Source organism: Pezoporus flaviventris, unplaced genomic scaffold, assembly GCF_033815535.1.
Source record: "Pezoporus flaviventris isolate CSIRO_AGI_PZ_B2104156 unplaced genomic scaffold, CSIRO_AGI_Pfla_v1 ptg000041l, whole genome shotgun sequence".
NCBI classification, from domain to species: domain Eukaryota; kingdom Metazoa; phylum Chordata; class Aves; order Psittaciformes; family Psittacidae; genus Pezoporus; species Pezoporus flaviventris.
Genome location: NW_026892589.1, coordinates 5,555,226 through 5,569,585, shown reverse-complemented (window position 1 = coordinate 5,569,585; position 14,360 = coordinate 5,555,226). Strand labels below are relative to the sequence as shown.

Genomic DNA, 14,360 nt, shown 5'->3' with positions numbered 1-14,360 from the left:
TCCAGAGATAGCTTGTTATTAATCCAAGTAGTCCTATTTTACATTTATCTTTATCTTTGCTTTTCATGGTGAGAGACAATGGCTCCTTCCTAAAACAGCTAGGAATAGGCAGGAAGACATTAATAACTACAGACACTTCTCAGAACTGGCACATGCAAAACATTTTCAAGTGTAACACATCAATTTCATCTCAATTCTTTCTCCTATGCTGTCATTTTAAAGAAGAGGATTTGTCTCTGTCTTATTTTGTAAGAAAGCTCTGCTCAGGATTAAGAGTGGTATGAAGAAAAGATTAAACATAAACATAGTTCTTGAAAACTATTTTCATGTGATCTCCTTATGTTATCACACTGTAAAGGACCTTGATCATGAACACTGCACATGAACAAATACCAGGCAGGATAACAAAGAGAACTCAATTTTGTTCCTATTTTCTTGAGCTGACATCAAGTAACTGTATGTCCTATAATGACTGTCAGAGATCAGCCCTGATCCCTGGGTTGGTACCAAAGAACTCTCACCTGAATCCTCTGGAGCAAACTGACTGCACTTTCCATGCATATCAGTTGTAGCAAAATCTAGATGAAATTTTTGTAGTGTAAGCAGTGCTCTCAGCCTTATTCTGAGTACCTGATGAGTGGCACAAGTTTAACAAACATACAGGCAGTGCTGACAGCTAGAGCCCTGGAGTGAAACAGGAAGTGAGACACTTTCAGAGAGTACCAAGAGAGTACAGAGAGTGGACACTGGAAATTCAGTCCATTTTATAAATAATTAACTGCTAAAATAAATAAATAAAGCAGAAACTGTGACAAGCAATGTGCTCTGTCTGTGTAATGGCCTAGGACACATTGCACTCCACCAGTGTCACATCAGCTTACAATACTACACTTTTACCGTTGCTATGCTCCACAGCACCCATGTACTGCTGCTTTTCAAGAGCTGTCAGCCCTGCTGACCACTGCACCATTTAGTCACTTCCCTCCCAAAACTCTTCTACCTTTGTATATGTTGCCTGCCAGGGCACAACATCTCTTTGTTGTTTTTCTGTTTCCCATCACAGTTACAAATGCTATACCATGCCTCCTGTTTAGCATGCAGTTTAACCATTCATATCGATTAACCTTGTGGTGGGGCACTGAAACAGGATAAGGGATTTTTCTGTTTTAAAATGTCAAATAATTTGCTTGCTTCTTCTAAAGAAATAGCCACAGAAGAAGCTCTGATATTAAAATGCCAGTGTGTGTCCAGCAGCCGGAACCTGGGTTCATTTTACATTCGATCTATTTTCACTTCCTGTTTCAAAATATGGAGCACTCACACTACCCAGTGTTTCCATTCAGAGACCTCTTCCATTGAGTCATTGAAATATTTAATCCATCCATTCTAAGCACTGACCAATTGCTGCAAAAACCATAAATCAATAGAAATCATACGAAGTAAACATTAACCTCAGAGTCAGATGGTTACTTAAGCAGAAGGTGCAGGAAAGTCGTGAGATTTTCTCCTGGCCATCAACTGGCTGCTGATTTGTCTTTGGATTTTTTTGCCCTTCCGTCTACCACTCTTTATTTGGAAAACTGCTGTTCACTATCTACCTACCTAACAGAAGAAGAGAGAGCTTCACTGAGCTGACAAAGTGCTGTATAAATGCATCATGTTATTAAAGAAGTTCTGAATTACAGACATCTATTCTGCAATAACACAACACTGGGACAGACTGGCTTATCTATCTTGTTGTTGACCTGCCCACAACAGCTCCCATGCCCCCCCATATATTTGATTCTAAAATGACTACCAAGGTGCTGCCTGTATACAGGATGAAATCTTATGCTTTTTGTTGCCACCGTGCCCTCTTCCCCCATCCCCTCTGTAGCAGTTCTGCCATACAGCTTGCAGCTTCCCTGACAATGTTGTAAAAGGGAATTTCTAATGCCTGAGTTGCCTGTTTGAAAATAAGACCAGCATGAGACAGAACAGAACACAAATATAACATTTCTCTTCTTCCATGCTGTTCTTTCCCAGTTAGCACAAATTTCACAAGATGGTGCACTTGCGAATGGTAGTACTTCTCAACTGTGCTGAACAGACATTAAAGCCATGGAGCTATAGCTAAGTAAATAGACATATGGAAAAACAGGATCAGTGTTCACTATTGGTACTGTACCAGATCAATAGTGTGTTCTGTTGTGGTAACTTCCACTTTCACTTGTCAGTTCCTTCTCTCTAATTTTACTTTCCTCTTTCTCTTTTTCATATCTTCTTACCAGGAGTCCCAACCTTCCTGCACATACAGAAGAGAGAATTTTCTCTTGTAACGTTGGTCAGTGTCCCTTTGTCTTTGCTGGTGCTTTTGAAGGAACTGATCTCAGCAGAAGCACAGCTGGAACTTTGCAGAGGGATTGTTCATCCCTGTCACCCAGCACCATGTCAGGTTTAAAAGCACAAGCCTTGGATCCCTCTGTCCCTCTCTTAGGAAGTCCAGCCATGCTGCCTCTGATACAGCTCCAGTGTCTCCTGCAAGAAGTCAGTCCTTCACAGGTAGTCTTGCTGGGCACCTTCACTCCTTCATGGCTTTAACAAACCTTTCCAACTCAAGCATTCATCTTCCCAGGCTGCACAAATCCAATGTGCCAAACATCAAAAGGCCTGCTCTCCCAAATGCTTACTATAGCTGCACCTCTTACAGGTACTGATAAACCACAGAGTATATGATTAACCTGACACTATTAAAGTTTGCACATTGTTTTAACCCCATGCCAAGGCCTCTCTTTCTCATACTTCTCCAAGCAAGATTTCATATTTTTTTTGCTACTCACCCTCCCTATCTTTTACTCAAAAGGAGAGACAAAACAACTAAACTATTTCTCATCTTTGTACTACTACTTCAGTGTCATTGCTGTGACTAACATCTTTAAAAAGAAATTGGAAATTCAGGTGCCATCTGGCCTCACTTATTCCAGTACAGGCCAAACTCACTGTTATGAGGCTGCAACAGAACTGAATACAAACAGTGGCATTACCATTAGTGTGTCAGAGTTATGTTTGTACCTGCCTAAAGGAGGTTACGTTCTGTAAATATTATGGCTTTGGTAGCTGTTGTCAGATGAGCTAATAAAACTGGCTAGAAGGCATCTCATCCCATATTTTTGTCTCTTTTCTTGGGCCTGCCTGGACACAGTGAGGCTAAAATAGCTCTAGAAATAGTGAAAGAGAAAGGAAAAAGCTTCATGTGAATCCCCTCATCTCCCTCAGGAAATTCACAGCATGAACACCTCTATTTTCACTTCTATAGGTCCAACACTAAATGATGATGAAAGGTGTATCTATTCTTTTTTTGGACCACACATAACTTGCATGAGATGATATCCAGGATGGAAACTAAAATGATAGCAGTTTCTTGCTGTTAAAAGCATGTGAAAAGCTTTTAAAAGGACATTTTCTATTTCAAACCCATTCTTGAAAAGAAGCATTTTCTCAACAATCACCAAACAGGACAAGACACTGGTAGAAATGTACCCCAGTGCTTCAATTAGAGGTGGTATCACGCATGCAGTCCATTGTTTCCAATGCAAGTTTTTTGTCCCATTGTGTTTTCTGACATAACCCTCATAATCTGAGAAAAAATATACAGTAAAAAGTGATCATTAACATTTTGAAACAGTAAATGCTATTGACTAATTTTTGTACAATCCAACTGTTACAATCACTGGTGTTAAAGAGAAAATACAAAAATGCCAAATCATTCTAAATGCTATTTCAAGCCAGGGTAAACAGCAGTTGCCATGCAGTTATATAGGCAATAGTTGGAATTACACAAGCCACCAAGGTTTTATTATTAACACTGTTTTTTTCGCATTTCTTTAGACTCATAGTATTTGCAGTAAACCCTCTGTAAATAATTGCATTCTGTGTTACAAGAACTGAAGATACAAGTCCTGAGGATGAGCTTGAGCATTTACTGATGGCTTCAGTACAACCCCATTGCCCCATCTGCTCTGCCCCCAAGCCTTGGGGGCAGATGAAAGTCCTCTGGCATGAGTAAGAGCAAGCAGAAGCCTCTGAAAGCAAGAACAGCTCAGAGCATCAACCACACATGAAAGCTCTGGGCAAATCTCTTTCTTTCAAGTGCTGTCTCTAGCAGAAGCCATGCACAGCTACAGTTAGAGCTTCACTTCACAAGAGAGGAACCACTGGGAACCAAAGGTGACTTTTTCAGTGGCTGCAACACTGATTTTGGAGTTATTCTGTGTGAAAGCTGAAACCTGAGGGATTAAGATCCCATTTGTCCCATCCTAACTCATTAAGGAATTTTTTACCTTCTTTGATTACTGTCATGAGTAAGTAGGTCTTAGTTGCTGGCTGCACCAAGCAGAACCTTCAGGACCAAATGCTCTATTCCAAAAGCTCCTGCCAGGGCACAATATCTCTTACTCCCTTTTCACCATACCTGCCTGACAAACATCCCCATAAACACCAGAGAAGAAACACCCTTCCTCAATACAATCTGTCTGGTACAGAAAGCCATAACGGCAGAATTAGGCTTTGAAATTTGTCTTATTTTCTTCTAATAAATTATATTTACTATACTAATTAATCTGAAACGAAACATCACACATTTTACTTAAATAGCAATACCTAAACCTTGTGCCAGCTGCTTTTTGCTTTGCGCAGGTTATGGCAGATATACTCACTGGTCTGCATCATAGAAGTAAAGTCTTTTACTGTTCCTGGAAAACTGTTTTGATTTTTTTTGCCTGGATTGTTCTCTTTTCCCTTTCCAAAAACCTCACTACCCCCCAGATGCAAACTTTCTGCCTTTGAAACTTTCCCCCTAGTTGAACTAGATGCAATTATGTCCCAAAATGTTTAATCCATCAGTGTTAACTTTGGCCAGTTGAAGTAAAAGTAAGTGACTGAAGAGAAAATAGTAAAAATTTAACTCTGGTCCCTGAAGCCAAATGCCCACTGCCACACCAGCAGGCAGGAGGCAGATGAAGCTTGTGATGACAGACACATCACACACTGGACAACCAGCCCCTAGACAGAGATGACCGGCTTCTTATCAGACCTGGTAAGTGCTTGATGGGGTATTTACAAATATACAAAAATGTGGGACATTTTTGTACACTACTGGTGTCTCAAAGAAAACAAAATCAGTATTTCAGTAAAAACAACAAGGCTCCTATTCACTAAAATCATCTTGGAAGAGGTTCTGACCACTGTTTTGAGGTATTAATGCATTCCATATGCTCTGCCATCCATCTTTGCCACATTTCGTCAACATGCTAATGTTTCTTAAATGTTTTCATTCACTGGAAAATCTTTGCTTACCTTCAAATGTATTTTGCTTTGCTTGCCTGCTGAAGAAAGAATTTTGTAAGATACAGAATGAATTTAGCCCAGGAGATGGCAGGCAGAAGTTTTGAAAGGCAGGAAACTGGACAGGATATCAGCAGCTGGGGCATCTTAACAGCGATGTTTGTGGGAGTCTGCAACATTTATATCCTGGCTGTGGCTGAGTCTTGAACTAGTTGCTGCCTCATACGTCAGTGAGGCACTTCCAAGTAGGACAAAGTCTCTCTGAAAAATAGCTCTCAGCTCTTGCTGAGCACACTTAACCTCTCATGCAGGAAAGAGGAATATAGCACCTCTGAAAGGCAGACCATTTTTCATTCATTCACAGTATATTCACTGTGTGCTGCTGTAAAGGCTGCTGTAGGGTAAACCTAAGAGCAGTACTGGTTGTGTATTCCCAGATCCGTAATCAACCAGAAAAAGAAAACTAAAGTGGGATGCCTGCTCTCAAAGCTTCCAAAAGGTTAACGTGACCATGCGGCTTGAGACAGGCAGGTGGAGCAAGAGCTCAGAACTGACCACAGCTTTGACACAAAACTTGAATAGAGGAAACACTGCCCACTATTCAAGGGCCTGAAAAGTATCTGGCACAGCAGCTGCTGCCTCAGGTAAGGCAGAAAAGGTCTGGGTACAGATGGCCCAGTCACTGCTGTGGGCACAGGTAGCCTGGCCACTATCCAGGTAGCGGAGAGGAAATAAGACTTCCCTCCCCAAAAGCACTCTCACGTGTATTAGCCCTGAAGTGTGGAATGACCTTGCTACTCTGTTGACTAATGATAGAAGAGGGGAGAGAAATGAAATGGTTTCCATAGCTAAAGGCTGCATTTCCTTGAATTGGATGTTGGGAAATCACAGAGGGATGTATGCCTCACACCAGGACAAGCAGAGGGAACTTTCCTACCTGCAAGCCCCTTGAGCAAATGAGATGCTGCTGGAGAGTGAAAGACACATTGCAAGAACAGTCTGACGTAGCTACAAGCTTAAAATTTTGTTCTACCTCTGCAGGTACAGTACCAGGGGTTCTTTCAGATGGTCACCATCCTTGGGATTGGGGGGACATTCCAAATTGGCTTTCAAATTTCTACAATCACCTATGTGTCTCAGGTAGGCAAAAAAGCACATGGCACGCTGGTTAACAGCAGCTCTGAGTCTACATTTCTGTTTGAGGATGCTTCTCTCTGGCAGTCAGCAAGGGTTTAATCATAGTATTCTTCTCTCATGCTTCATTCCCATTGCTATGCTATTGTGTAAAGCAGAACATATCAAACTGCTGAAGATAGGAAAAAAGAGAGACATCTGCAAGTTGCTGTTAATACAACTATTCCTCAGAAGACACATACTGACTGAGGTGTCATCTGCCTTCCCTATAAACCTACAGCACATCTGTATTTTACATGTAGGTATAAACCTACTTCAGTGGTTCCACTTGATAATGTTATAGTTACCCATCTTCACAGACAAATAGAACAGATCAAGTGAACCACGTTCTAGGAAAGTGTCTGCTTCTCTCCACTGAACACAGGTAGAACTTCCTTTTGAGATACTGGGGTCTAGAGGGAAGACATTATTATGTTGTAGAGATCACCTTATGGGAAAAGTGCTATTTTCAGGCTCCAGAACACTAAGTTCAGACTGAGAAAGTATTTAGAAACTGCACTGAACAGTCACTGTGTAACCTGGTATTATTGGCACGTATGTGAGAGCAAGCCCATCATACATCTGCAGAATTTACAGGGCTGTTCACACTGTTCTTTAGTACGAGTCTGTGCCTCAGCTTGTCAGATTTCAAAGACAAAAATGCCCAAAGAATTAACTTCTTTTCACGGCAAAATTAACACAGCATACTCCATTAGGCTATGTCTATTAGCTATGTTTTTAGAGTCTATATGAAAAAGTTACTGAAGTTGAAGCAACAAAATTGTGTTCTAAATATAATCCATGCACTGGAGTCACAGGTATTGTTAGTGAAAATTCTTCTTTGTGCCTCAGCATGTTAAGGCTTTCATTAATGAAACTTGGCTGGAGCGATATGGCTACCCCATCCATCAAGATAACCTCTTGTTCCTGTGGTCTATCACCGTGTCCATCTATGGTATAGGAGGTCTCTTGGGCTCTTCAGGAACTAGATACCTGACGGTCAAATATGGCAAGTATGTATGTTTAAAGACAATCTGTCAATTGAATCTTGCTTAAGGAAATGACAGCTGAGGTTTTAAACATGAGACAGACTGTTGGGCTTAGACATGCCTGTAGACATGCAGCAGCTTTAGCAGTGGTGTCAACAGACTTCGATGTTTCTCGCCCTTGTCCTGTGGCACGGGCTAATCAACTGTGCTGCCAGCCTCTCACACCAGACGCAGTTATTCAGGTTGGGTTAGTCTCTGCACAGAGGAAAGGCAGCCCCTTGGCTGAAGATAGAACGTACAGCAGCACTGAGATGCTCCTAAGCGCTATATAAATGTGTTCCATGATGGATTTTCACGTGCAGAAAAGCTTTAAGACTTTTCTCAGTTATGAAACAGACTCAGCATTTTCTGTGACTTTTCTCAGCATTCACAGACTCCCAGGTCTAGACATGTGCCAAGGCACACAGTGAGTCTGCAGTATCTAGTGCCAATAGTGTGGATGGGATTATTTTGTCCTGGACCACACATGCCACAAAAGTAGCAAGCCAAATTCACCCAAGACATCCCATATGCCAGGAGTTTAAGTACCATTTCCCTTCTGACTTATGAAAACTCTTTTTTCTTTCTTGCACTTACAGAAAGAAATGTCTCCTGTGCACCAATGTACTCATGATAACGTCAGCATCTATCATGGGCTGCAGTAAAATAGCCCAGTCCTTTGAGATGATTCTGATTGGACGCTTCCTGTGTGGAGTAAGTGCAGGTAAGTGATTTCTTCCACAGGTCAGCAGGATCTCACCACATTTTACATCTTTATTCAAAGTAAATAATAACCTTGCACTAAGAAAATAAAATATTAAAGGCAGTGACCCCTTGGCAGTAAGATCTTCTATAACATCCAGCAACGAATAGCGTGATTACTACTAATTTCACTAAAATGAAATTCAGCTTTGCCAAGTGTATAAATATTCAGAGCTATCAGGAATGTTTTGGTACAATATGAAACAAAGGGTTTTTTTTACTGATGGAGAAATATGTATAATATTATCTGAATTTTAATTAACAGTCCTGAATTACATGGTATATGGTTTAAATCTGGTATTCCCATAAGACTCCAGAGAATAAGTCTGTTCAAGGCTACAGCCATTCAATTTTGAGTCTAACATATATCAGGAATGTTCGTCAAGGGTATTCAACCTGCTTCAAAGCAGTAATTCCTTGGGGTTAGTACAAAAAGCTGGGCATAATCAAGCAAAGTAACTCCTGCCAGTAATTCATTCCACATACAGCAAAACCACCCTCTGCTGGTGTCAGTATGCCTTGTATTTGTCTCCTACACAAAAAAATACTTTCCCATTCAGTTTGGATATTCACAGAGGTGCCTATTTTAACCTATTTCAGTAGAAATTAATGTCTATTTTTCAAACCATAACCATATTTTGTATATTGTTTCTCTGACATAGAATTGTATTGAAGGACTACAGTTGTATTTTGAGAGCTACTTACCCACAGGGGCCCTGCTATGGTCTAGAATATGTATGGTGCTTCATGCAAAAAACCTTATTTTTGTTAGAGATTGGACATCTGCATTGCTTTACCATGAAATAAAGCCAAGAGAACATGTTGCTTTCAAAACAGATAAAAGGGGCTGTGACCACCATATTAGGAAAAAGCTCTTGTTCCCAGACTAGTTTTCAGCATGTCTGAGTTATTAAGTACTTCACATATAGCTGGAAACACCAACTCTGCCTGAAATCATCAAAATTATTGCTGGACAGTAGGAAAGGAATGCTTGAGTCTCCCCTAAATCATGTACAAATCAATGTTGAGTATAGCACTGTGCATTTTAATCTGCTGTGGATCTACCTTACAACTATTCTACAGCATTATGTCAGAAAAGGTTGAGATGATGTAGGTTAACAACAAGCATATTAAATATTACTACAGGGTGTTTAGCTATTTAGCACTTGCATATTCTGCCCTCTCTAAAATATACTGTTACAAGAGATACTATGCTGATAGTTTACCCTAAAAAGAAAACTGTCTATTTCTTCAGATCAGAAATCTACTCTATGCAAAGAGGACCAAATACTTTTGCAGAAGGGGTTAGAAAATCTAGTACTGAAAATCTCCTATGTGGGTTGAGGTATAAGAAATGCTTCAGTGCATGAGGCAGCGGTATTCTGTCCTGCTTCATTATTTACATGCAATTTTGTTTCCAGTGGCTGTGAATGTCTTCTTTCTTCTCTCCCACAATTCTCTCCTCACCCCAAGGTCTTTGTGCTCCTCTACATCATCAATATGTTGGAGAAATTTCCCCTAAGAAGCTACGTGGATTTGCAAACTCTACTTCCTCTTTCTTTTGGTCTCTGGGAAAAGCCATAGGGCAGATTTCAGGACAAAGGTAGAATACAATTGATTTTGCACCCACTTAATTTCTGGATCCCTTCTACCTTTTGCTTCTTCCTCTGCTTTTCCATCCATTCCTTTCCTCAAAACCAATGCAATGAACTTACATTCCCACCAGGGAGCTACTAGGCAGCCAGTACCTATGGCCCTTGCTGATGGCCTCCTGTGGATTTCCAGCACTGGTCCAGCTGGTCACTCTGCCTTTCTTCCCTGAGTCCCCAGCATATCTCCTCATGCATAAAGGAGACCAGGAAGGCTGCAAAAAAGGTAACCAAGGGCTCCAGTTCACCACTTGACTTTCAATTGTTTTGTGATGCTTGATCTCCCCATATGGAAAAAATATACAGGACAAAGATTCTCCCTGCTCATTTCCAAGACAACTCCGTGGACACCTACTAAGTGTATTTTTGTTATAGTCCCCACACAGAACATGAAACTACTTCCTTCTACAGTTCTGTATTACAAAACCTTTGGCATTCAGCTGAAACCACCTGTACTGTCAGTCTGATGACAAATTATGATAAATGATAAATGATAGATGATACATGGCTGTTTGCACTGAAGGCCTCCACAGAGCACCCCTTAGCTCTGGTTGTTTGCTGTGTACCCTGTTCATATCCTGAGAGAAAGAGGAAAGGAGAAAACTGGACCCCTGGGCAGGGGGGGAGTCATTGTGCACCTCACTAGGCCCCTCTGTCACAACAGGTCCCTCTGCAGAAGGGGATCAGGGCTCTGGAAGACCCTATAGGACATCTCTGCTTCACACCACAGCCACAGCCAGACACTTGAATCACCTATTCACCAAACTCCTTAGGCAGCAAACAACAGAGACAAATTAACATGGCATATCTCGCTCTCCTTCTCCTCCACAGCCATAAGGCAGCTTTGGGGTGAAGGCCATCACCAAGCAGAGATTGATGACTTCATGAAAGAGAAGGCAACAATGAAAAACACCAAGATCTTGAGTGTCCTGGAGCTAATGAAAGAACCAGCTTTCCGTTGGCAGCTGTACATGATAGTTGTTCTGACCGCCACAGTTCAGCTATGTGGCATCAATGCAGTTGAGTGTATTTCCCCCTTAAAGTCCCAAAACACCTATTGACCTAAAGGAAACATCAGACTCCTCACGACTGCATAACCCACACTCTTCTTCTTGGGAATAACCTACAGTTATGGTTTTGGCTGGGCTCCAGAAGAGACAATATACCTGGCTGCTTCTGAAAGCTCCTAAAGGAGGACTCTGCAAACCTAAGCACTTTGCAGCAGCTGCAGGTCTTTCTAGCCCAGCATTTCATCTTTATTAAATGAATTAATTAATTTAATTTTTAATGGCTTTGTCCACAATAAAGTGAATACTATCAAAAAGACTGCAGAATTCTAGATCCAGAGTGCAGACATCTAGATTCCAAACTGGAGCTGCATGCTGCTTGGCTAGCAGCTCCTGTCCAGGGCAGTGTCACACAGGTACAGGTAAGAAATCAATTAATTTCTTCTCTTACTGTTTTATGGGGTTTTCTTCCAGATTTATTTTTATACTTTTGAAGTCCTCCAGGCAGCTGGCTTTGATGAAAGAATGATCTCCTATATGACCCTCTCTGTTGGACTCTCTGAACTCGTAGCTACTGCAGTCTGTGTAAGTCGCATGACTTTGGGAATGGGTCTCAAGTTGCTCTTCTGGTACTGATACCAGTGTGATTCTGTCCTTCAGAGCTCCATCATTGAGCGACTGGGCAGGAAAGTGCTTCTAAGAGGAGGTTATTTTATCATGGGCTCATTGCTAGCTGCTATCACTGTGACTCTCTCACTACAGGTAAGGAAATTCTTCTCAGGGCAGATTATTCTAACTTCTGCTCACAGGCAGGACTATGCTACTGAGAAAGTAAAGTGAGGCTTAGAAGTGCCAAAATAACTTTTGTACTTTTGTATTAACAGCTTACCCTCTGGGAGGGGAATATCCTAAAAATCAAGCTTGTCTATAGGGTCAAACCATCTCTCAGCAAGTACTCTCTTGTAGTCCTGCCTTCCAGTGTGATCTCACAAGTGCAGCAAGGAGCACATAAAACACTGGGAAACTAGCACTCATTACAGAATTCATTGGACTGCAAGCATCAAACACTGGCCAAAGACAGTCCTAGGAAAATGGCCCTTTCTAGTAGCACAGTTTCTAATGAGTAACAACAAAAACCCAAGCTCTTTGCATCAGTTAATTTGAAATTTAACTTTGCTGCAGAATATATAAGGATGCACATATCTGTTCACAGACTTGAAAATGGTTCACTTCTGTAACACTGTCATTGCTGTAGCTTCTTCGTAAGTAAATCTCCCGGGTTACCAAGTATTCATCCAAGAGCTACTCTATAGCTAGTACTGTAAAACTAGCCTTGAAGCAAGGTGGCAGCAGACTTCCATTTTTGTTTCGCTCATGACGGATCTCAAACATAGGAGAGCGAAATCTTTTTTCCTGAAGCACTGAGATTTCACATATTGAAGCCTAAGATCCAGAAAAGTTCCTTTTCAGTACCAGTTATTGGAGCTATCATTAACAAAAGTGAAGAAAGATATGATTTGGCCTTCTCATATCTCAAAGGCTTGGGAAAAGCACTGTGGGCTCAAGAAGAAAGGAAGACAGGGAGAAAAGTACTATCCAGACTTAACTGAAAGCTTCCAAGCTGCTCTGCACTAGCAAACCTGCTTCTCTGCTCACCTAACAAAAACCCCACTGCTCCAACCACAGGAAAAAGCAATCACATTTCTCTGCCAGTTCCCACACATTGTATGTTTTCTCTCGTGGTTACAGTGTTGGAAAACAAGCAGCATTTCTCGCCTATTAACAGATTTCACTCAGAAGTTTGTTATGTATTGGATTTTTTCCCTAGGACTGGTATTTCTGGATGCCATACTGCAGCCTTTGTCTGATTATCTTGTTCGCAATTGTCTTTGGAGTTGGGCCAGGTAAGTGCTCATTCAGAAGAAATTAAGGAATAGAGTCATGGGAGGCTAGGAAAATCCTGCATAATATTGCATAATGTTTAGCATAAGTAAATTAATTTAACCTCATCTTATAGTCATTTAAACATTATGGGTCCAATCATTGGCCATAAATTTCAACGCCATCAGATTCGGGTTTTGCTAACAAGAGGAAAAGAACACAGCAGAATGTACTCACTGGAAAAATACGGCGAAAATAGAGCAAAAGCAGATGTGTTTGTTTGGGGTTTTTTAATACTCAGAAAAAAAGAAAGAGAAAAAGAAAAGCAAGAGTTCTTTAAAATCCAGTGTTCTACAATATCACAACTTGTCCCACATATTCAGCAGTGCAGTACCTGCTCCTCTTTAAAAATATTATTAAAAGCCTATTCATTTTCAAAACATTTTCCTTCCCGTACGGCAGGGTTGAATTCTTTTCTTAACTGAAAGCTGCCAAAGTCCTGTGACTCCAAAACATGACTGAAATAGGCAGGAAGTGAATCTGGGAAGATCACTCATTAGTGATCTAGCAGTATCATCCTGGGAATTCTTGTTAGAAATAATAGTAATTCCACCCTTACACAGTTTCTTTCATGAGAATATGTCAGACTTTCTCAAGAGTTAAGTACATCATTCTTGAAACTCCACAAGAAATGTATTTGAACACTGGACCACTTTACAAACCTGATGTGTAGCAGTTTATAAGATGACACAAACATTTTCTTTTCTAAAACAGAGCAACATACATTCTTATTGTGCTTTGACTTTCAGCTGGTGCCACAGTTTCTGTTAGGGTTGAAATTTCCAAGTTCTCATGCAGACCATCTGCCTTTGTGATCGGCGCCACTCTCAACTGGTTGGGCGTCTTTGTGATCGGAACGACCTTCCCCTTCATTGTGGTGAGTCACCTTCCCTGGGACACTTCCAATAGGCACTAAGCTTGAGTTGGCCCCTGGAGCAAGAAGAGCAGCACGAAATGCCAGTGCCATGTCAGTCTACAGTGGTCTTGGCATCTGCTCTCCCAAGCCCACTTCTGCAATGGAAGGGCTCTGATTTGCCCAAGATACTTATTCAGACTGAAATATTTGTCAAAGGTCAAAATGCAAAGAGCTCCTTGTCCAATTCAAAGTACTTTGGTACCCAATACGAACACTGTGCAAAGAAAGTGCAAAAGAAAAGACATGCTGATATTGCTCTCTTTCTTACTTTGCTTTTCCCTGCAGGAAAAACTCAAGCACTTCTGCTTCCTCATCTTTATGGTAGTAATTTTCACTTCAGGGACAATTATTCACCTGTTCCTTCCAGAAACAAAAGGGAAATCAATCGTGGAAATCACAGAAGAATTCAATAAGTTAAACTTTAGAAAGAAGTATATTCCAACAACTCCGAACCATGTCACAGAGGACTACACCTTCTGCACCAGGCTCTGACCAGCTGTTATAGGCAGTCAGGCTATCTTAAAAGGAAGGGAAAAAACAGATAATTGTTTCCTGACTAGAA

The 14,360-nt window shown here is 41.0% G+C and overlaps 1 protein-coding gene across 2 annotated transcripts; it reads left to right on the top strand.

Moving 5' to 3' along the window:
- Positions 1–4,931: 4,931 nt before the first annotated feature.
- LOC133275812 (solute carrier family 2, facilitated glucose transporter member 11-like) lies at positions 4,932–14,359 on the top strand. 2 transcript variants are annotated; one of them, XM_061466015.1, is made up of 12 exons: positions 4,932–5,074; positions 6,364–6,462; positions 7,348–7,508; positions 8,123–8,247; positions 9,759–9,888; positions 10,012–10,160; positions 10,766–10,953; positions 11,416–11,526; positions 11,602–11,703; positions 12,770–12,845; positions 13,632–13,759; positions 14,084–14,359. In XM_061466015.1, the coding sequence occupies exons 1-12, from the start codon at positions 5,051–5,053 to the stop codon at positions 14,288–14,290; spliced, it is 1,500 nt and encodes a 499-aa protein (XP_061321999.1). In that variant the 5' UTR covers positions 4,932–5,050; the 3' UTR covers positions 14,291–14,359. The 2 variants fall into 2 exon arrangements, with proteins under 2 accessions (XP_061321999.1, XP_061322000.1); XM_061466016.1 differs by having other exon boundaries at positions 14,139–14,237.
- Position 14,360: the final 1 nt, after the last annotated feature.

Coding starts and splice junctions, on each gene's coding strand:
- LOC133275812 (XM_061466015.1), top strand. CDS start 5,051: ATGACCGGCTTCTTATCAGACCTG. Junction 10,161..10,765: donor CCAGGAAGGCTGCAAAAAAG/GTAACCAAGGGC, acceptor TCTCCTCCACAG/CCATAAGGCAGCTTTGGGGT. Junction 13,760..14,083: donor CGACCTTCCCCTTCATTGTG/GTGAGTCACCTT, acceptor TTTTCCCTGCAG/GAAAAACTCAAGCACTTCTG.